Genomic DNA, 21,160 nt, shown 5'->3' with positions numbered 1-21,160 from the left:
TACATAGTTATATGGAGCAATATGTCCGAGCCAACCATACCACCCGATTTACACTTGATCATGTAGTCTGTCTTGGCTTGATAGAGTTGAACTGCAAGCCGCAAAGTTGCTTGAATAGCCTAGACATACTATTTAGTTAGATTTTACGACTCAAAGATTAGCTTTGGCCTATTTTTTCTTCTTTCTCGCTATCCTTCTTTTCCTTTCCTTTCCTTTTCTTCTTCATTCTACTCAAGTGCTCCTAATAAGTAAGGGCTGTGCAAAATGTGCGGCACTCCCACCTCCGCTTACACGGGCCAGCCAATGACACCTTCGCTCCGACCAGTCAACTGCCGTGGTGGAATCGAGTCTGCCCCCAATTTCGCCATCTGCATTGTTGTGTGTGTGGGCGCATTGTCCTTGGAGCAGCCAAAGTTGAATTACAGGGCGCAATCAGGGAAGGAGTACATGTCCTACCCGCAAACGTCGCGGCTTATGCAGGTACCACTAGGTCTGTATAAACTTAGCCACAGTCCTGCAAATCCGCACTAGACGCAGCAATGTCTCGGTTGCACCAATCAGCGTGGCGAGCGCCCCCATTCTAATTATCTGCCAGATTCGCGACTGAGACGCGAGCTTGCGGCCCCCAAAAGGGCTGCCCGTTTGTCGTCGTCGCAAAACCCCCCTCTCCATCCCATCTCATTAAAATCCATCAATCAACTCTCCGCCTTCTTTCTTCCGCATCCTTGCTCTCCCACCAACCCCAAACAGAAAACACACGCAACGCAAACTCCCCATCGCCATAACCATGTCCCCCATGCTCTTCCGTCGCGCCGCCCCTGCGGCCTCTGCTGCCCGCGCCTTCAGCACCTCGTCGCCGCGCTCCATCGCCCGCATCTCCATCATCGGCAACCTCGCCGACACCCCAGAGGTCGTGCCCACCAGCACGGGCCGCGAGATCATCAAGTACGCCGTCGCCAGCAACTCTGGCCCCAAGGACAACCGCCAGACGTCGTGGTTCCGTGTCACCAGCTTCGCCGAGGGCCCCCGCAAAGACTTTCTCCTGACCCTTCCCAAGGGGTACGTGCATCCTTGCTTTTTTTCTCTCTCAGTTTCTCTACTTTCGCATCGCGTCGCGTCGCGCAGCGCGGCACCTTGAAACCATCGCCTCGCGCTACAACACAAGAAGAAAAAAAAGTCAAAGTGATTGTGACCGTGCTGATATTTGGCTTTTACAGTGCTACCGTCTTCGTCGAGGGTGACGCCAGCACCGGCACCTACCAGGACAAGGAGGGACAGACCCGCAGCAGCTTCAACATTGTCCAGCGTACGTACCGACTATACCTTTTGCACAATCACAGATATCGCACACTGGGGAATGTGAAAACTGACTACTCTATAGGCAGCATCGAGGTCATCAAGCGCCCCCAATCCCTCGAGTAAACACTGCCGATCATCGGCTGAATCACACCGTTGATTACGGAAGCTCATTCCTCGCGCGCGATGCTGCACATGTCAAGGTGACTGCGCAGCAATGTACAACTCCTCTCTCAGTCTCAGGAAGAAGGTGGCGCGCTTTGTTTCTGTTTTGTCGACAACAACTTGTCATTTGTGCATCTTGTCCTGCATCTTGTCCTGCATCTACCCCAGGCGTGTATGCTGGAGCTGCTGCAAGGCAATAGGATGCAAATGCGAAGCTGGCGCGCTCGCTTTCCTCTCCAGTGTAAAGTAATGATGAACCAAATTTACTTTTTATTATATCACAAAGACGAAAAAATTGCCGCACTTTCCAAGCTGATTTATAGACACCTCTTTCCTAATCCTTGTCTAATGCTGTATTCACGCCGAAGAAGTCGTCCTAAACAAGACAGCAGCTGTCCATGCAGCCATAGCCCGCAGCCACGCCGCCTTCCTCGCTCTTATCACCCTTTGTGCGCAGCAGGTATCCCGCCAGTTCGTTGTGATATATCTCGTCCGTCTTTTGGTCCCACAAGCAGGTTCCGTAGATGCCGAGCTCGCAGATGACGCCACCCTGCTCCACGTTGCCGTTGCGCAGAATCAGGTTGGACACGGGCGGCGGCGTGATGAGCTCCATGAGGATGTACGAGTTCCAGTGCGCCTCGGGGATCGACCCGAGGAACGCCGGGATCGCGCCTCTGTAGATGTTGTGGCCGCCGCCTTCGCGCTGCGGCTTCAGCACGTACGCCTCGGCCTGCGCCGGGTCGAGCGCCTTCTTGCGCGCCTCCAGGCCCGCGGGCGACGTGTCCATGGGATATATGTTGGTAAAAGTCCTCGACAGCTCCGCGACCTGGTCGGCGGCGCCGGCGGCCTTGACGAACCCGTCCAGGACCGACGACAGCGGCCCCGACGACGCCGACTGCGGCGTAGCCAGCACCTGCTGGACCTTTTTCGTGCCGGCCAGCTGTGTCAGTACCGTGGGGCACTTGATGGCCGCCGACCGCTCAATGTGGTACCGGGCGTCCCACGCGTCCTGGTCCGGAAAGTCGCTCGGGTCGTACATGCCGCGCAGGTAGGCGACGGCGACCTCGTACGTCTTCTCGGGGCGCTGCGGCGGGTGGTACAGGAGCTCGCGCTTGGGCGTGTTGGCGACGGACGTGTGCTGCTTGATGCGGGAAAAGGGGAGCCGGAACACGGGCACCTCGGGGGCCACCTCGGCGAGGCGGTACTCGAGGTGGCGCTGGTCAAAGACGTTGCGCTCGCCGTCCTGAACCAGGAACAGTATGCAGGTGGTGTGGCCCAGATCCGAGGCCGGGTAGGCGTGGAAGGCCGTCTCGATCCCGGCCGCCAGACCGGGAATGCTGTTGTTGCCGGGGAGCTCCATCATGTCCGTGGGGATGGCGTTCTTCAAGAGGGGGTATTCCCTCGTGGCGAGGTATCTGCTCAGGTATTAGCAATTGTAGGGGGGACTGCGAGGTAAGCTTGGATGAGACTCGCTTGTGCAGGCGGGAGGTGTAGTATGAGAGGCCGCCGAACGAGGCAGCAATCGTGTTGAACTCAACTTGCTTGGCCTGAAATGTGGGAGGCTCCGTCGTGGTATCTTGGTGCACCATGTAGTCGGAGCGGAAAATGCCCAGCGACAGCGACTATGGGGCATGAGCCTCTGAATCACAGTTGACAACATGGTCTGAGGCTCACCTGTGTATATCCTTCCGCCTTGACCTTTTGGTGCACGTCCCACAAGTTCTTGATAAACTCATCTCCGTCAATGACTCTACTACATGTGAGCTTGCCATCCTGAGGCGTATTACGTGTTCCTGCACATACTGCTTGACCGTGTCTTCGATAAACTCCTCGTTCCTGCTCACGGCAGCATAAAGCTCATTGTATGTGGTCTGCACACCAAGGGCCTGGGCAAAGCATTGCCGAGGAAACGGGCTGGGAAACAGCGTCACCGGCGCATTAATCGCAGCGATGCCCTTGGGGTCGGCCTCGGCAGCAATGACAGCAGGAGGCGGCCGGATCATCAACCCGTTGGCCGCGGACCAGTCACCGATGGTGTTGACGAGGCGCTCCGTCTCTGCCGCAGAGAGCGACGGTGGGTACGCCGCACTGGTGAGGCCCGACATTTTTTACCGACGAGCAAGGTTCGCAGTTATGACAGCGGCGCCGAGAAGGAGATTAACGGCGAGCGAGGCTCAGATGACAAAGAGAGAAAGAAAAAAACTCGCTTGCTCGACATGAATCCCATCGAGATAGCCTTTTGGGGTTCCCGACGTACAAAGAAGCTCCATCAGCTTCCATTTGCGGTACTGGCGTAGCTTATTAATCGCAATTACTCGCTCACCTCTCCGCAAATAGTGGCGCTGGGGACTTTGTCGTGCTAGCCGGCGGCACCATTGGTTTTGGCTACGCCAAGTTGCGCTACAAGAAGGAATCTAATACCAGTAGCTGGTGGTGTTTGGGATGCGTGGGGGGGAATATTGTAGATATTTGATCCGGGCAAATATGCATAAAATGAAAGAATAGAATATCCCTGTCGTTTGACTGCAGCGCTTGCTTGTCGATCCTTTTTGAAATTGACTCTCAACTTTCAAGTCGTTGTGCAGACCGAGCTCATAGCAGCGGCAGATCTGAATCAAGTGCCTTCTGAGATGAGAAACACGATTGCATCATGGCATCGACTTGAGCTTTTTACAGCGCCTCGAGACGCTGCACATGAAGGATAAATCCTTAGAACCAAGGTACTTCAGCTACAGTGGGGAGACAAAAATGTCGTGTACTTACTACCTACTCAAGTACTGAGTAACCTACCTCGAAATAGTACCAACTTGCCCAACACCTTAACTATAGTACCAACCTATACGGTAACTACGGAGTACAGATAGGTTAATAAGTTGGGCACTGCACCCAGGCTGGACCCCCGTCCCGCTGGCGCGTCACAGCGCGATTGATGCGACGACCCACTAGAATTTTATCGCAGGTTTGAGCATGGCAATTTTGTGTCTACTTTTGCGAATTACATCTCTGCTCCACGAATGAATGCTCGGATTGACCTTGAATGCTACGCATACTTCGTAAACCCGGCGCGTGTCTGACTACAGACCGCAGATACTACTACGGCGAGGAAAGAGCGCCGGCTAGGGCGGCCGTTTTGTCGCCTGACCGGCTACCCCTACAAACGGCCTACTAAAGTCACTACGCCTCCTCACATTTGCCCACCGTCGCAAAACATCTCTTACCGTCCCAGCCTTGCACCGCTCAAAGTTTGACGCTCGTAATACTGTCTATATTCATTTCTGAGGCTGCGGGACTCCTTTCTGTGAACCGGTAGTCTCATCATCGCTGCGGCGCCACCTTGATGCCACGCCCGCCTGTTTGCCACTCCTGCGATCAAACGACAGGCTTGCATTTCACTTTTGTTGCGCAATAATCTTGCAAATGTACCACGTACGTGACGGAAACGCGGAAGACATCTTCTTGACTGCTAGTCCTACCCTAACACAATCGCTCTCCCTCCCGCTTGGGCTAACGGGAACTCAGTAAGAGAAACCGGGCGCTACAGCTGTTGCTTGTTCGAGACGGGCAGGATCAGCATGGCGCAGCCAGCATCAGAGGACCCATTCCTATGGGATACCGATAGGGTCTGCGAAGAGCTTTGCTTCGATGGCGCCGAATGGACTGATGATGCTTCGGTACTCGAATCGCTTCTACGCGAGAACCTGATGGATGGTGAAACGCTCCTCACGTACGAGCTGACTTTCTCGAGAAAGGAGCTCATGGAATGCCTCGGAATCGCTGCTGCTCGCCATCGAGCTAAGCTGGTGAAGAAGATTATGGGTCTCCAAAGGCAGAGCCCCAAATTTCACGAAGAAAAAAGCTGCATGGCAATTGACGACGTTCGTGAGAGTTCCCCTCAGGTCCCAAAGCCCCTCATTCCCGTTATACCACCACGCAGTGCGCCTGCAAGCGTTCCTTTAGCTCCTGTCCAGACAGATTCTGCAACCCTTCAAGAACCGAAAACGTTGGATGAGCATCCGTCCAAACGTCGCCGCCTTGTCCCTACTCTGGTAACCGACATCCAGCCCGGGACTCCTGTGCCCCGCATGCCAGGATTCGAAGAGCCCGACCCAAGAACTGCTCGTCAGACACGCGTTATAAGTGCCGCTTCTTCAGTAGAAGATTTGTCCACTGCTTACCTGGGTAAGAAAGCGGTGGCTGAGGACAGCATCCTTCCTGTAGAGGCCAATTACGATTCCGATAGCGGCTCCGAAACTTTCTCCTCTGTTAAAACGTTGTCACAGCCGCGTGGGAAGACAAAAGCGATTTACTCTCTCGTCAAAAGATATTTTCGCAAAAACAACAGAAAGGTCCTCAAAATTCAGGCTGGGATCAAAACTATTACATCCTCCGATGAAGGCTCTGACATTGTCGACTTTGACGATTTGGCTTCCCTAGACGAAGACACTCTTCGCGAGATAGCAGAAGAGGAAGAAGAAAACAAGAATGCCAACTCTTCTTCGCTCAACTCGGAGCAAGTTGAAGAAATCATAAACGAGGAAATTGCGAAGATTAGGACGCAGTGGGAGAGCAAAAAGCTTCCTAAGTACGAGAGAAAGGCGTATCGCCTGTGGACTTATGCCAAAAAGCACGGCTTTTTGCGTACGCGAGCTTTCTATGCGCTGCGGCAGGCAAGACATTATCAGAATCGTCTGAGTGCCCTGACCGCGGATTTGAGAAAACTACCGTGGAAGGCCCCCGAAGAGCTGCGTTTTCAGGCACATAGTGTCGAGCAAACGGTGGTTGATAAGCTGCATCAGGAGTGGCTCTCCAACTTGTTCTCCTTGCGCAGTGCGCCACCGAAACCTTCGCCTACAAGAACGCATAAACAGGATTCCTCTCAAACTAAACCCTTTATTCATGACGAAGAGCTTTCATCAAGCTCCGAAGAAGAAATATTGAACGATTTCATCGTGGATGACGAGCCTGCTTTCGCACGTGCGGATTCTGCATCATCGCCCCTTGCCGCTCTCTCGCCAGGTGCCAGCCACCACCCTTCACTTGCACAACCCAACCAGAGCTCCGCCTCCAGCCCTGGTTCTCCCACAAGCATGCCCGCCGCTAGTCAGCCTGATTCTTTTATTGATCTGACTATGGCTTCCGACGTCGAAATGGAAGACGCAGAGGAAAAGATGGTTCCTCGCACGTTTGATCCATTTACGCAAGATGTGCTTGCGGAAATTGGCAGTACTTCCCCCAAAGTCTGGGCACAGCAGAATGATCGCTTCCGTCTTGCAATCTCTATTCTATGGCGACTCGAATTTGAGAGACGCGAAGCGATCTTTCGGTACCTTGCTGGACCAGAAATCTTCAAACTTTGGTCAAATCTGGTCGACAAAGCTCATGAGAGGCGCGTCGCCGCCGGCCAACCATCTATAGATGCAGTATTCGATCTGACGCTTGTTTTTCTAAGCTTCCTGAGGTGCAAATATTACAAGGAACGTAAGCTTTCAAACATGACGGTGAAAGACCTCGATAAGCTGGAGGACTCGGAGAGGTCGTTCCCTCCATTTTGTGGATTCCTTACGAGTATCAAAGATGCGTTCCCCCAGAAGAACCAGATCGCTCATCTTGGCGACGACGATGAGGAGCTTGATGAACTGGATGGACTGCCAGCTGATGCCGCCTCCGATTTGACCAAAGCGAGAAAACCCAAAAAGAAGCAAATCATTCTCAACCAAAACGCTGTTGAGCTCCGCGAGCGAGCAACGCGGGACCTGGAAGAACAAGAACGGCGCCGAAATGAGCTTCGTGCAGCTATGCGGAATACCTCCACATACGGCGCCGGTTCTGCTCAATCGCCTCGTTTTATTATCAACGAGACCAAATCGGCCGACGAAGGCTTCATCTATGTTCATCCAGAGATCTCTCCTCGCATCAAAGATCATCAGATCGAAGGCGTCAGGTTTCTCTGGAGTAACATCGTCCGTGACCAAAGTGTGCGCCAAGGCTGCTTGTTAGCCCACACGATGGGCTTAGGCAAAACGATGCAGACAATTACATTTCTAGTCGCGCTGCGAGAGTCTGCACTGTCAGATGACCCCACAATTCGTTCTCAAATACCTCGAGATTTGCGCGATTGGAAAGTTCTCGTCCTTTGTCCGGCTGGACTTGTTGAAAATTGGAGGGATGAGTTTCTGTTATGGGCTCCTAAGCACCTGGTTGACAACATCCTCACCATTGAAGCAGCCCAGAGCCCATACGAGAGAATGGAAAATGCCGAAGATTGGGCTACCAAGGGAGGAGTGCTGATAATTGGGTACACAATGTTCAAATCCGGGTTCAAGAAGGGTGATGAAAATGCAGTTACCATTGACCAGATCCTAGTCGAGAATGCAACAGTGGTGGTCGCGGATGAGGCTCACACTCTCAAGAATCCAAAGGCTAAAATTTCGCGAGTCGCTGCAGAGCTCAAGACAAGCACCCGAATCGCCTTGACCGGCTCGCCACTTGCCAACAACGTTGAAGAGTACTACGCCATGATAAACTGGGTTGCGCCGAATTTTTTGGGTCCTCTTCAAGAGTTTCGCGATCTGTATGCTACGCCCATTCACCAAGGTCTCTGGCACGACTCGACCACGCGCGAAAAAAGACAGGCTATCAAGCTGCTTCAAGTTCTCAAGAAGACGGCGGCGCCAAAGGTTCACCGCGCGACCATCAAGTCATGCCTCAAGGACGAACTTCCGCCAAAAGAAGAATTTGTCATTTCAGTTCCTCCCACCCAAATGCAACGCCAGCTGTATGATCTTTATATGCGCGCAAGTCACAACAACGGAACCAAGGTCGATCAGGCGAACTTGTTTGGCGTTTTGAATCACTTGGCGTTGATTTGCGCACATCCAGCGGCATATCGCAAAAGTGTTATCGACATTAACACAAAGGCTAAACTTGGGCAAGAAGTGGCAAAATTTCCCATGGATACAATACCTCGAATCCTGAAAATCACAGAGGGCAACAAATCGGAGCGTACTGAACTTTCATACAAGGTTGAGCTTCTGAATAAGATTCTGGATCTATGCGAGCGACTCGGCGATAAAGTCTTGGTCTTTAGCCAGTCGATTCCAACCCTGAATTATCTTTCAAATCTCTTCAAAAGGACCAACCGACGTTATTGTCGCCTTGATGGCTCGACGCAGATATCAAAACGACAGGACATGGTGAAGAGTTTCAATACAGGCTCAGAGATGGTATATCTGATTTCCACCAACGCGGGTGGTGTTGGTCTGAACATTCATGGTGCAAATCGCGTTGTTATCTTTGACTTCAAATGGAATCCTGTGCAAGATCAGCAAGCCGTTGGCCGGGCCTACCGTATCGGGCAAACAAAACCTGTATTTGTTTACCGTTTCGTGGTCGGAGGCTCATTCGAGGACGATCTGCAGAACAAGGCAGTCTTCAAGATGCAGCTCGCGTCTCGAGTTGTGGATCAAAAGAATGTTGTCAGCTGGTCAAAACGGCTTGCGAACTTGATGCATACGATCAAAGATGTCGACGCCACTGCTGCTCGATTTCGCTTCAAGGGAAAGGATGATATCCTTGACCATTTACTGGATTACGATAATAGCAGGGCCATCCTTTCAATCATGTCTTCTGACACGTTTGAAGAAGAGGATGAGACGGAAACTCTCACAGCCGAAGAGCAGCAAGAAGCCAACAGCATGGTTGACCGGCATAACTTGCGTATGACTGACCCGGTAGAGTATAACCGATTGATGGAATCGGAGAGGATCGCCAGTAACCAAAGACCTGCTTCACACTTCGCATCGGGCAAGCCTAACAAGGACTATTTACCAGAGCGGCCCAGCCATGCCTTTGCGACAACTAGCCTGCCAAGTCACGTAACGCCTCCAGCTCCGGTTTTAGCAGTGCCGACGGGCTCATCGGGACCAATGCCTATCCTAGGGGCTAATACTTACTACGGTAACAGCAGCGGTCCTGTAGGGGCCCCGGCCCCGCCGCCCGTTCTGCGCAGCAACGGGTCAACTCCATTCGACGAGAGGACGCGCGGAGAATCGCGGGGACAGTTTCAACGCAAGCTCGCTGCTGGTCTAGCTTTGGTCAAAGCCAGGTGTCCCAATTCCCAATTTGATGCAGCTTCCAAAGCAGCATCCATCACAGCTGAAATTCAGGCTGCGCAGACAGCGCATAACAGAGGGCTCATGGCGGACACTGTACGCTGGAACATGCTGGCCTCGAAGGTCGAAAATCAGAAACTTCTTCTGGCCATTGCAGCGGGTCAGATCTCAGGATCATTCATGGGCGGCCTAGCGGACGACGATTCGATGTATGCACGCTTTCAAAGACTCGAGGATCTCCCTGACGAGCATTTTCTGGAGTATATTGAAATGGGGGGCAAGCCAAAGGACCCCGAGGTACGAGGAACAGAACAAGAGCGAGCGCTTAACTGAAGTGAAGAAGAAAGAAACGAAGACTGACGTAAATCTACGAGCAAAGAAATTATCGAACATTCTGCGATCGCCGAGCCGATGGATTGATAATAGCATTAACAAGCCGCAGGCTATGGAGGATGCACGAGTAATGCGACGGGCCTCGGACATACGAACCCGCGATCGGTACGGAGAACGACAAGGCGAACGAACTGACGGGCGAAGCAGCGTGCGGACCGAAGGAGGGCCGGGCCTTCCATCGTGGGCAAATAAAGTATTGGGCGGTACAGGTAGTCAAGGACGACTGGCAGAGAGTTTGCTGAACAGACGCCTGCGATGATTAGAACGGCTGGAGCGAGTGCGAATGGATAGATTAGCTGTGACTGGTAGGTATTGGGTGATTGAGGCGAACATGGGGGAAGGGACTTGTTGCACTGGGGGGCAGGTTTGGATGATGATATTGAAGAGCATGGCGCATGGTCTGGACATGAATTGGCGTTGGGCAAAATATTTGATTCGGTATTCGCGGGGGAGAAGGGAACGCATTTGCATCTTGGAGATAGCTAGCCCATCTAGCGACGACAGTCAGAAATGGAAGAGACGTTTCATTGGGCGCGCGGCCAAGCGAAGCGAGACAAGAGTGCCCGAGTGGTAGTCGTAAATCGGAGAATGTATTGTTTCTGGGCAGAGTAGCCTGGAGTGCATGATGAAGACGATATGGATAAGGTAGTCTACAAAGACGGCCCGAGACAGCAAGACGGGCGCGCACGTAAGAGCGGTGTTAGGAGGGGGCTTGATCGGAAGCCGATGAGGTTGGACACTTTGCAAAAACGGCTGCATGGGGCGTTTTTTAGGTTATTAGTTGGCGATGCGCGGCATCTGCAGGTTTGAGGAGTCCTTTTTTTTTCTTGTTGGTGCTGCCATGCTGAATCTTTTGTTATTGTTTCCTTGGGCCGACGCACCAGCTGTGAAAGCTGTTGTTTGGTTGCTTGGTGGTGGGCCGGACCCAGGCCGAGTCCGGAGCGGCGCTGCCGAAGATGACGCCGAACAGCGAGGCAGGGCCGGAGCGAAGCCCCGCGCAAGGCATGTCGGACAGTCCGCTGTAGGAAAGAGGGGGAGAAAAAAAAAGAAGAAGAAAAGCCCCGATTCAACACGCCATGGCGGATCAGCAATAGCCGCGGGATATTATTCTATTGCTTCTCCCCCCTCCTCTTTTTTTTTTTCAAACGAGGTGTGTTGCCTCAGACTTGTCCGTCAGCGTGCGTGTGTTAGCCTAAACAGTAGGAGGCAAAAAAGCAGAGCGAGGACGGACAGTTACTAGAGTGCCCCAATGTTGCAGCCAATCAGGGGGGTTGTAATTCGGAACACGCAGCAGGGACAGCCATCGGCCCAGCTTGCCTCCGCCGCCAAGAAAATGGCGCTAGGTCGATTCTCTCACACCATTTCCGAGCCGGCCACAGGGCCTATTGCCTACTAAGAAGTACCAGTAATACTAGGTAGGTATAGTCTATCCGCAGGTGCTTAGCAGCAGAGAGGAGAGAGTCAGGGCCTCGTCAAGTCCCGCAGCTGGCACCAAAGTCAAACTCCATCTCGCCATCTCGCCCTTTTTACTTCTTCTTCCTTCTTTTCTTTTTTTCCCATCTCTCACTCTTCTTGAGACGTCCTTGTCCCCCCCCTTTTTTCAACCATCCGCCTCTTTTTTCCATTGACAGAGGCACGTCATCTGTTTCTAGCACAATATACATCAATTGTCTGATAAATAAAAAAAAATTGCCCCCCCTTGCTTCTCCGCCCTGAGAGGTACCATCTGATCAGTGCTACTACCGGCCCCTCGGACGCCAAAGACACTCCCATCAAGATTCGAAAAACTCATCGTCGATTGACTATTTCACGACCGAATAAAAAAAGAGTCCGGAATTATTCATCTCTCTTTCTCACTCCCTCTCGCCATGGATAGCGTCCTTCGTCAGTCCAAGGCCATGTGCCCCTTCCTCAAGGCCGCCTCCCCCGCGACCCTCCGCGCCATGTCGACCACGGCTCGCCCCCGGCCGGCCTCGTCCCCTTGCGGCGGCACCATGTCCAAGCTGCAGGTCTACGCCCACCGCTGCCCCGTCATGGGCAAGGCCCTCGCCGTGCAGTCTTCCAAGCACGCCGCCCTCGCTCTCGCCGCCGCCGGCGGCAGCGGCATCCGCGCCTTCTCCGGCGCCGCCCACGCCAAGCCTGGTCGCGCGAGCATCCACACCAGCCGCAACCAAGAGGCACGCGCCGTTGAGTCGCCATTCCTCAACGGCCGCGATAACGGTACGATGAGAAAAAGAATCCTCCCCTCTCCCCCTCTCAAAGCCAGCATTGCACGCAGACAGAGCCAATGATGCTAACGTGTGCCGTCAAAAACAAACAGCTGCGCCGATGCCCCCCAACGTGCCGCTTCATCGCAACGGCCAGGGTACGACCGCCGCGACCGCCGCCGCCGCAGCAGCCTGCGCGAATCACGGCGACAAGTTCAACTATGATGGATTCTACACCAACGAGCTCGACAAGAAGCACAAGGACAAGTCGTATCGCTACTTCAACAACATCAACCGCCTCGCCAAGGAATTCCCCCGCGCCCACATGGCCAGCAAGGAGGACAAGGTCACCGTCTGGTGCGCCAACGACTATCTCGGCATGGGCCGCAACAAGGTCGTCCTCGACAAGATGCACGAGACCCTCAACGAATACGGCGCCGGAGCCGGCGGCACCCGCAACATCTCGGGCCACAACAGGCACGCCGTCGAGCTCGAGGCCACCCTGGCCAAGCTGCACGCCAAGGAGTCCGCTCTCGTCTTCTCCTCGTGCTACGTCGCCAACGACGCCACCCTGGCCACTCTGGGCAGCAAGCTCCCCGAGTGCGTCATCCTGTCCGACAGCCTGAATCACGCATCCATGATTCAGGGGATCCGGCACTCGGGCACCAAGAAGATTGTGTTCAAGCACAATGACGTGGCCGATCTCGAGGCCAAGCTCGCCTCGCTCCCGCTGCACGTGCCAAAGATTATCGCCTTTGAGTCTGTCTACAGCATGTGCGGCTCCATCGGCCCCATCGAGGCCATCTGCGACCTGGCTGACAAGTACGGCGCCATTACGTTCCTCGACGAGGTGCACGCCGTCGGCATGTACGGGCCCAGCGGTGCCGGCGTCGCCGAGCATCTCGACTGGGAGGCGCACAAGGAGGGCATGCCCCGCGGCACCGTCATGGACCGCATCGACATCATCACCGGCACTCTGGGCAAGGCCTACGGCTGCGTTGGAGGATACATTGCCGGCAGCGCCAAGCTCGTGGACATGATCCGGTCCCTGGCCCCCGGCTTCATCTTTACGACCTCGCTCCCTCCCGCGACCATGGCCGGCGCCAAGGCCTCGATCGAGTACCAGATGGAGCACGACGGCGACCGCAGGCTGCAGCAGCTCCACACGCGGGCCGTCAAGGAGGAGATGAACGCGCGCGACATCCCCGTCATGCCGAACCCGTCTCACATCATCCCCATCCTGGTGGGCAGCGCCGAGCTGGCCAAGGCCGCCTCGGACATGCTCCTGCAGGACTACCAGATCTACGTGCAGTCCATCAACTACCCTACCGTCCCCGTCGGCCAGGAGCGCCTCCGCATCACGCCCACACCCGGACACACCAAGGAGTACCGCGACGAGCTGGTCGCCGCCGTCGACGAGATTTGGACGCGACTGGGCATCAAGAGAACCTCGGAGTGGGCTGCCCAGGGCGGCTTCATCGGTGTCGGCGAGGAGGGCGCCACGGAGGAGGCCCTCTGGACCGACCGGCAGCTCGGGATCGAGCAGGCGAGAAGGGAGATGATGGCCACCGGGCAGGTCAAGAACGGCGCGAGCCTGACCGAGGCGCTCCTCGAGCGCGAGTCGGCCAGCGCTCGCGCCGCTGGCGTGGCCGCCGCCGCCTAAGTAGAGGAGCAAGCACTCGCTGCTTGCTTGCTGCGTTACTCTACAAGTGACCGGTGCAACGGTCCAACCTCATCTTCCTTTCTATTTGGGATGTGTGCCGCTTTCCTCGGCAATATACGTCTGCTCCTTTTTTTTTCAATGACTTGATTTTACTTTTGGATAGCCGCTGGGCTTGCATGAGCCCAACGATTCAATAAACATGTGATGCACCAAAGCGCATCACCTTGGAACAAGACTAGAGAGAGTTGATACTGGCCTGCTCCTTGTCAGGCTATTGCCGAGTAACGTGACATGTTAAAAAAATACAACAGAAGCCATTACGTGTGCTTGATTCATGGATGATGTTTGGGCCTTTTTTTTTTTTTGATATCCTCGGCTTTGACTGAACCAATTGGATCGTTGTTGTAGTAGAGCTGGTGAGACTAGTTTATCCCGTTTCATGCGGGTTAACGAACGGGCTAGGCTCTCAGCCAGCGGTAAAGCCATGCTTACCGAGTCTGGGGAAAAGACTGGGTTGTCAATGGTACGTGCCGATCTTGCACAGAGTGTGTGTATGTCTTGGGGAAGCATTGCGGTGGCGTGTGTGTGTGTGTGTGTGTGTACTCCAGAACTCACCAGAGGGTCAGGCACCGAGGCTAACTGTAGCAAGCGGCGTTGACCTGTTCTAGAAAGCCCAAGGGACTGCGAGGCCCGATTATTAACTGGGGTGTTGAGGAGAAGAAGGGAGGAGGAGAAAGGGGGGGGGGGGGGGGGCCTCATTCGAGGGCCGTCGTTCGATTTGATCAGGAGGCACCCACGCACCCACGGACGTACGCATGGCCTGCAAGTACCCAGTAACTTACTTTTGGGCAGGCATTGAGACGGGTGACATTCGCCCGCGAGGCCATTAGCCGAAAGGATGATTAGTCTAACTAGCGGGCAGGCGAGTCAAGCCCAGTGTGATTGGTAGTTGGACAGCCTGGCAGGGCTAGGTCAACCCCGGAAAAGGCTACCTTTTCTTCCCCCCAGACATACTTAGAACCAGACAGACAGGCCACCGCATCGGATGCCCGGGCTAATCTAGTCCTCCGTGCCGAGGAAAAAAGGCAAATGGAAAACGGCCCCCCTCTAACTACGAGCCGCGCAGCGAATGAGCCAGTCGTCGCCTGCACTTACAGAAGGGGGGGGTCAGACGAAGAAGTGTCATTTTTATTATGAATCTGGGGGAAGAAGCAACAAGGAAAAAGGTACACTTACTTGCCCCTGAAACCTTGGCTACTTGCTCTCTCTCTCTCCCTACGGAGACATTGGAGGACAATTCAACGTTGGCCAACTTCTCAACGTCTCTCTCTCTCTCTCTCCAGTGTCTGTTTCTCTTCTTTTTTTTGTTTCAAACTTTCCGTCTTCTTTCTTATTCGCCTCCCCTTTCTCAGCACCACGTGCTGCAACAATTGAACTCCAACAGCCCAAGTCGCCTTTGCTAGCTCCGATCCGGGGAAAGGGCGCCGCCCCAGCGTGCCGTCAACGTGGTGCTGTCTGAGTATTACGGGTTGAATCATTTTACACTCGGACAGGGACTCCTCTGTACACTTTTTATTAGGCACCGAACTTTAAAAAATACGGCAAACCCGCGTGGAGAAGGTTCCCTCCCCCCCGGGGAATTTGGTCACGCTATTTACACGCGCTCCTTCAGCCGTCCACCGACAAGTGGGCTTTTACACATACACAACATTGCCTGACTTTTCCTTGGTTCCCTCTCTTCTCTACTTACTCGGTCTATTATTTTTTATTTCATCATCAACAACAACATCATTACTTACTAGACTCTCGACCTGAATACTCCTCCTCCGTCTTCCGCTTCTTTCGACACTGCATTGGCAGCCCCCTCCTCAAGGGCGGCTCTTCCCACACACCAAGTCTCTACCCTTTTTTTTTCTGTCTCTGCTTTTCCCCAGACCAATGTCGCCTGGCCCATAAACCCCATCCCATCAACCTACATACTGCTTTGCGGACAGCTCACCCAACCCACGACCGACCGGGACCAAGCAAATGCAGGCCGCGCAGAAAGGCCCCAAGGCCTGCACGACCTGCGCAAAGGCAAAGGCTCGATGCATTCCCGGCAACACAGACGGCGACAAGTGCGAGAGGTGAGCATTTCCTCCTTTTTCCCTTTTTTTTTCCCTTTCTTTCCCTTGCTTTTTTTTTTGTTGGGATGTGCTTTGTTGGCTATCACATGTCAAAATTGCCATGTGGGTTCTTGGCCCCTCCTCGTCACCCTGTCAGTCGATGGGGGTCGGCGATGCGCGATGACATTGAATGGCCCGGGGGAAGGAGGGTGAAGGGGGCTGAAGGGGCGAGGGGGTTCCGGAGATTGAAATCGATCAAGTCGATCAAATTGAGGAGAGAATACTGTTTACTAACACGTCTTCTTTGCGGGCTTCAAGATGTCAGAGGTTGAATAAAGAATGCTTCTCCCGCCCGCCGGCCCCGCCGCGCATCAAGAAGCGGCCCAAGCGATCCAGGGTCGCCGAGCTGGAGAAGAGACTGAACGAGCTGTCGTCGCAGGTCGGCCAGGGCCACGCGAGGCTCCCCACGCCCGAGGACGCGACGGCATCGGAGCGCGCCACCTCGAGCGCCAAGACGGTGCGCAGTGGCGACCTCCAGAGCGAGCTCGTCGAGATTGTCAACCTGCAGCATTGGTTCCCCAACACGGCCAGCTCCCCCGGCGGCGGCGGCGGCAAGGACAAGTCGTCCGCGTCGCCGCCCTCGCCGATGCCGCCCCCGCCCCGCGCCGGCTGGGAGGCCGACGCCTTCCAGCACATGGACTCGATCTGGCCGCTGCCCGAGGACGCCGCGGCGCTGCTCAAGGACTACCACGAGCTCTGGGCCGACACGTTCCCCTTCATCGTCGTGCCCCCCGACATGACGTCGGAGCACCTTCGCGACAAGCGGTCCTTTCTCTGGAAGGGCATGATGCTCACCGCCGCCTTCTTCGACGCCGCCCGCCAGACCCGCCTCGGCGCCGAGCTGCTGTCCGACATTGCCCGCGCCGCCGTCGTCGAGGGCATCAAGACCCTCGACCTGCTCCAGGGCATGCAGCTCCTCATCGCCTGGTACCAGTACGCCGTCAAGGGCCACCAGCTGACCAACCTGCTCTTCCTCGCCCGCTCCATGTGCGTCAACCTGAGCTCCCCCAGCTGCGACCCGCTGCCCGCCGACGGCCGCTACTCGCAGCTGGATCCCCTGCGGGCCTACGCCGCCACATATTATATAAACACAATGTAAGTCTTGGAGATTTTTTGTGTGCTACAGCCAGGGCTGTCAACTTGCCAAATCAAAAATGCCTTGCGAGTCTAACAAGTGTGCTTCCTCAGCGTCTTTGCGACGAACAAAAAGACAGACGTCTTCATGAACACATCTCATGTTGATCTCTGTCTGAAAACTCTAGAGAATGCAGCCGAATACCCGTCGGACGTGTTCCTCATCAAACTCGTCAAATCGCAGCAGATTGCTCAGAGCATCGCCCTGACCATGTCGTTTGACCCCAGCCAGCCGATGCAGCTCCCCATCCCGGTCATGGTCCAGACGTTCCAGGAACAGATCAAGACCTTTCGAGACACGTTACCCAAGCACCTAGAGGACGATCGTAAGTCTCAACTCTGTCCACATCTGCAAGGCCAACGGCTTGTCTTTTCTTTCCGTGCTAACAGAAAAACGGCGATAGCGGCGCTCTGCGGGCATCTGCTCATATCCGAGATTCTGCTTACCGACATTGCCCTGCTGGACCAGTACTGCGGGCCGGCCAGCATGCCGGTCGAGACGCGCCTCGAGATGCTGTGGTCGTGCATCCGCGCGCTGCGCGCCTTCTTCCGCAACCGCTTCCTGCACCGCGACATTGACAAGCCGCGCTACGTCAACCTCACCACCTCGGACATTGCCTACAGCCTCATCACCAGCATCAAGCTGCTGACGCTGCAGCTGCCCGGCTGGGACCCCAAGCACGTCGCCTCGGAGCTCACCATCACCCACATGATCCACTGGCAGATCAACGACCTCGCCCTCATCATCGAGAAGCGCCGCGGGGAGCCGTCCCCCGCGGGCGGCGGCGGCGGCAGCGGCAGCGGCGGCGGCGGCGGGCCACCCGGCGCGGGCAAGATCGCCCCGATCGCCGAGGACCCCTGGGAACGCCTCCTCCGCCTGCTCTACAACGCCAGGGACCTCGTTAACCTGCAGTGCCACTCGGGCGACATGAACGCCGCTGCCGCAGCCGCAGCCGCCCTCCCAGGCATGCCCGGCCCGCCCGGCTCCTCGGCCAACCTGCTGGGCGAGCTCGACGAGTCGGTCTGGTTTGACATTGTCAACGAGACGGCCTGGAACATGAATGACGAAATCATGTCTGGGTAGAAAAGGAATCGGCGCGAAAGCGAATCATGTGAACGGAACGACTATACTATATTTAACAACAGCATACACACACACACACACACACACACACACACTCTACTGGCGAGTGATGTATTATTTTTTTTCAAATGACTCAAAGGCATTTTGTCGCCGGGAAGATGGGTTTTTGCAAAGCGATTGGGATTAGGCGCATTCTAGTAGTCGGTGTGGCAACACCCTGTTTGAATTTGGAGTTGTTGGCCTGCCTTTTATTTTTTTGATTTCATTTTGCCCACGAGACAAAATGCATGGCCCTTCAAAATGGAGGATCTCATGCACCTTTAATGATTTAGGGATATTGTCCTGAAAAGAGTGGTATTTGGGAGGAGTCGTACCTGTACATCATTTTATTATTCATCTCGTCGAATATATTCCCCCTGCTCCGAAACTACACACCCTGGTTCACTCGTTGCGCGCTTGTCCGTATCCTTCTCCTCCGCTGTCGCATCACGGCTCGTCTTGGTCGTCCACCGGCACGGCCTGCACCCTGGCTAGCACCAGCCACCGCAGGTCGCCCTCGGCCGTGGCCCTGGTGATGGCGTCGAGCTCGTCGAGGAAGGCCGGCACAAAGGTGCCGGGCCCGCGGACGTCGTCGCGCGCGACGGCGCGCTGGGCGGCGGTGCCGAAGACGACGGCGGCCGCAACGGCCGCGAGCAGCGGGTCGGCCGGGTACGCGGCGACCATGGCGCTGACGGCGGTGCCGAGCGTGCACCCGGTGCCCGTGACGCGGCCGAGCATCGCGTGCCCGTTGTCGACGCGGTACGTGCGCCGGCCGTCGCTGACGACGTCCGTCGGCCCCGTCAGCAGCACCACGGCGCCGTGCCGCCGCGCCAGCGAGGCCGCCAGCCGCGCCCGCCCGGCCACGCCCAGCTCCGACGTCGAGTCCACGCCCCGCTGCTGCGTCACCGACGGTCCCCCGTACAGCGTCTGCATCTCCGCCACGTTGCCCTTGATGACGGCGAAGCGGCCCAGGGCGAGGATCTCGGCAGAGGCGGCACGTCGGATGGCGGTGGCACCGGCGCTAAGGGGGGGGGGGGGGGGGGGGGGGGTGTTAGTTTCCGAGAGATTGTTCCAAGAAAAAAGGGGGAGGGGGGAGAGTACGTACCCGACGGGGTCTAGGATAATGGGTCGACCGGCATCGTTGTACGCCTTGATGGCTTGCTTGTAGTTGGCGAGGCCCTCGGGCGTCACGGTGCCCATGTTGACGACCAGGGCGCCTCCCAGCTTGGCGAGGTCGGCGGCCTCGGCGGCGTAGTTTGACATGATGGGGCTCGCGCCGACTGCCAGGGCGACATTGGCGGCAAAGTTTTGCACAACCTATGCGGGAACAATGGTGTTAAATTATGTCGGCTTGCACGAGTCATCTGGATGAGGGTCTTTGGCAAACGTACGAGATTCGTCATGTTGTGGGAGAGCGGCGTCGCGCGTCCGACGGCGCCGACGACGAGCGGGATGGCGGCCACGGCGATGTGGCCGGCGAGGTGGCGGGCCGCCTCGGCGGGATCGTCGGCGGCGATGACGGCGCTGACGACGGCGACGCCGTCGAGCGACTTGGCCGGGGCGGCGCTCGTCTGCGCCAGCACCTCGGCGGCGTTGTCGTTGTTGACGCCGCCGATGCAGACAGTGGGCACGGCGCCGTGGCCGGCCTCGGCCATGGCCTCGAGGATGGCGCGGATGCCCGAGGGCCCTATGATGGACTTTGTATCCTTTTTACTGGAAGCGGCATCACAACACACGGTCAGCACACAGCGGAGAGCGGTCAGTTACGAAGGAGAATGCAGAAGCGTGACGGCGGAAGAAGAAAAAGAAGAAGAAAACACACGTTGCGGTGGCATAGACTGTGCCCAGACCGAGATAGTCGGCACCGTCTTGACAGGCCTTGATTGCTTCGTCGACGCTACTAGCAGTCACACCGATGATCTTGTCTTGGCCGACGAGCTTTCGAGCTTCATGTACGTCTAGATGGATATATCAGCAAAATTTAAAATAAATTCATTCTCTTGTATCCCGTCTCTTTTGTCACCAGCATTGGGCCGAGGGATGACCAAGCACAAAGGGGCAAGAAAGGGACAGCCAAGAAAGAAAGAAAAAAAAAAGGAAAAAAAAAAAACGCACTCATATCGTCCTGTCCAATGTGAACACCCTCGCAGCCAATCTCGACGGCCACGTCCACCCTGTCGTTGATGAGCAGCGGCACGCCGTGGCGCTGCGTGAGGGCGTGCAGCCGCCGGGCCATGGCCACGACGGCGTCGCGGTCGCCGTTCTTGTCGCGGTACTGCACGCACGTCACGCCGCCTCGGAGCGCGGCCCCGACCACCTGCACGAGGTCCCTGCCGCCGAGGATCGCGGGCGTGGAGTCGGTGACGAGGTAGACGCCGTAGTTGGGCGCCGCCGCCGGGGTCGGCGCCGTCGGCCGCTTGGGTGTAAGAAGCGGGAGCATGGCGACGCTCGAAGGGGGCTTGTAGCAGCAGCAGCAGCGCGTGATCCTTTTCGAGGTTCTTTTTTGCAGAGGGAGAATGAAAAGGCAAAGAGGGAGGGAGAGAGAGGGGAAGAGAGAGACAGAGATGAAGATGGGGGACTCTTGGGTGATGAATGTGACTCGAGAGTCGAGATCTCAAGAAACTCACTCACTACCTTTGGCGGGTCCGAGTCGCCGAAAAGTGGTGATGAAATTATGGAGCTTGGTGCGCTGCTGGCGGCGCCGGCTCCGATCGGCGGCAGAGATGGATGGCACTTGTACTATTATGACCTGGTGATTTGGGTATTGTGCGATTAGTTTCACGATGAATTTTTTACTTGGATTTATTTGGGACCCTGATTTTAATATCTGCCGGCCCCTGTCCGTTCCCTGCATGCTATAAGCAGACCAGTTTCTGCGCCGCCCAAGTTTCTTCATTTACCAG

The 21,160-nt window shown here is 55.8% G+C and overlaps 6 protein-coding genes across 6 annotated transcripts; 4 read left to right on the top strand and 2 right to left on the bottom strand.

The window, feature by feature from the left end:
* Window positions 1–787: 787 nt before the first annotated feature.
* V2A60_004952 (single-stranded DNA-binding protein) lies at window positions 788–1,422 on the top strand (the record flags this gene model as incomplete). The annotated part of the gene is made up of 3 exons (XM_083256266.1): window positions 788–1,059; window positions 1,218–1,306; window positions 1,382–1,422. The coding sequence occupies 3 exons, from the start codon at window positions 788–790 to the stop codon at window positions 1,420–1,422; spliced, it is 402 nt and encodes a 133-aa protein (XP_083112392.1).
* Window positions 1,423–1,837: 415 nt separating this feature from the next.
* Window positions 1,838–3,566, bottom strand: V2A60_004951 (glutathione synthase; the record flags this gene model as incomplete). The annotated part of the gene is made up of 4 exons (XM_083256265.1): window positions 1,838–2,876; window positions 2,935–3,083; window positions 3,136–3,211; window positions 3,265–3,566. 4 exons carry the CDS (start codon window positions 3,564–3,566, stop codon window positions 1,838–1,840), a joined length of 1,566 nt encoding a protein of 521 aa, XP_083112391.1.
* Window positions 3,567–5,033: 1,467 nt separating this feature from the next.
* On the top strand, window positions 5,034–9,905 carry V2A60_004950 (uncharacterized protein; the record flags this gene model as incomplete). Its single annotated transcript, XM_083256264.1, has 1 exon — window positions 5,034–9,905. The coding sequence occupies one exon, from the start codon at window positions 5,034–5,036 to the stop codon at window positions 9,903–9,905; it is 4,872 nt and encodes a 1,623-aa protein (XP_083112390.1).
* Window positions 9,906–11,833: 1,928 nt separating this feature from the next.
* V2A60_004949 (5-aminolevulinic acid synthase HemA) lies at window positions 11,834–13,835 on the top strand (the record flags this gene model as incomplete). The annotated part of the gene is made up of 2 exons (XM_083256263.1): window positions 11,834–12,185; window positions 12,286–13,835. 2 exons carry the CDS (start codon window positions 11,834–11,836, stop codon window positions 13,833–13,835), a joined length of 1,902 nt encoding a protein of 633 aa, XP_083112389.1.
* Window positions 13,836–15,863: 2,028 nt separating this feature from the next.
* V2A60_004948 (uncharacterized protein) lies at window positions 15,864–18,218 on the top strand (the record flags this gene model as incomplete). The annotated part of the gene is made up of 4 exons (XM_083256262.1): window positions 15,864–15,961; window positions 16,259–17,095; window positions 17,189–17,460; window positions 17,539–18,218. The coding sequence occupies 4 exons, from the start codon at window positions 15,864–15,866 to the stop codon at window positions 18,216–18,218; spliced, it is 1,887 nt and encodes a 628-aa protein (XP_083112388.1).
* A 486-nt stretch (window positions 18,219–18,704) lies between these two features.
* On the bottom strand, window positions 18,705–20,697 carry V2A60_004947 (bifunctional hydroxyethylthiazole kinase/thiamine-phosphate diphosphorylase; the record flags this gene model as incomplete). Its single annotated transcript, XM_083256261.1, has 5 exons — window positions 18,705–19,278; window positions 19,363–19,574; window positions 19,649–19,970; window positions 20,080–20,215; window positions 20,373–20,697. 5 exons carry the CDS (start codon window positions 20,695–20,697, stop codon window positions 18,705–18,707), a joined length of 1,569 nt encoding a protein of 522 aa, XP_083112387.1.
* Window positions 20,698–21,160: the final 463 nt, after the last annotated feature.

Source organism: Cordyceps javanica, chromosome 3, assembly GCF_051103115.1.
Source record: "Cordyceps javanica chromosome 3, complete sequence".
Classification (NCBI taxonomy): Eukaryota; Fungi; Ascomycota; class Sordariomycetes; order Hypocreales; family Cordycipitaceae; genus Cordyceps; species Cordyceps javanica.
The sequence above is the reverse complement of the archived record's forward strand: the minus strand, read 5'-3'. Positions and strand labels throughout refer to the sequence as shown.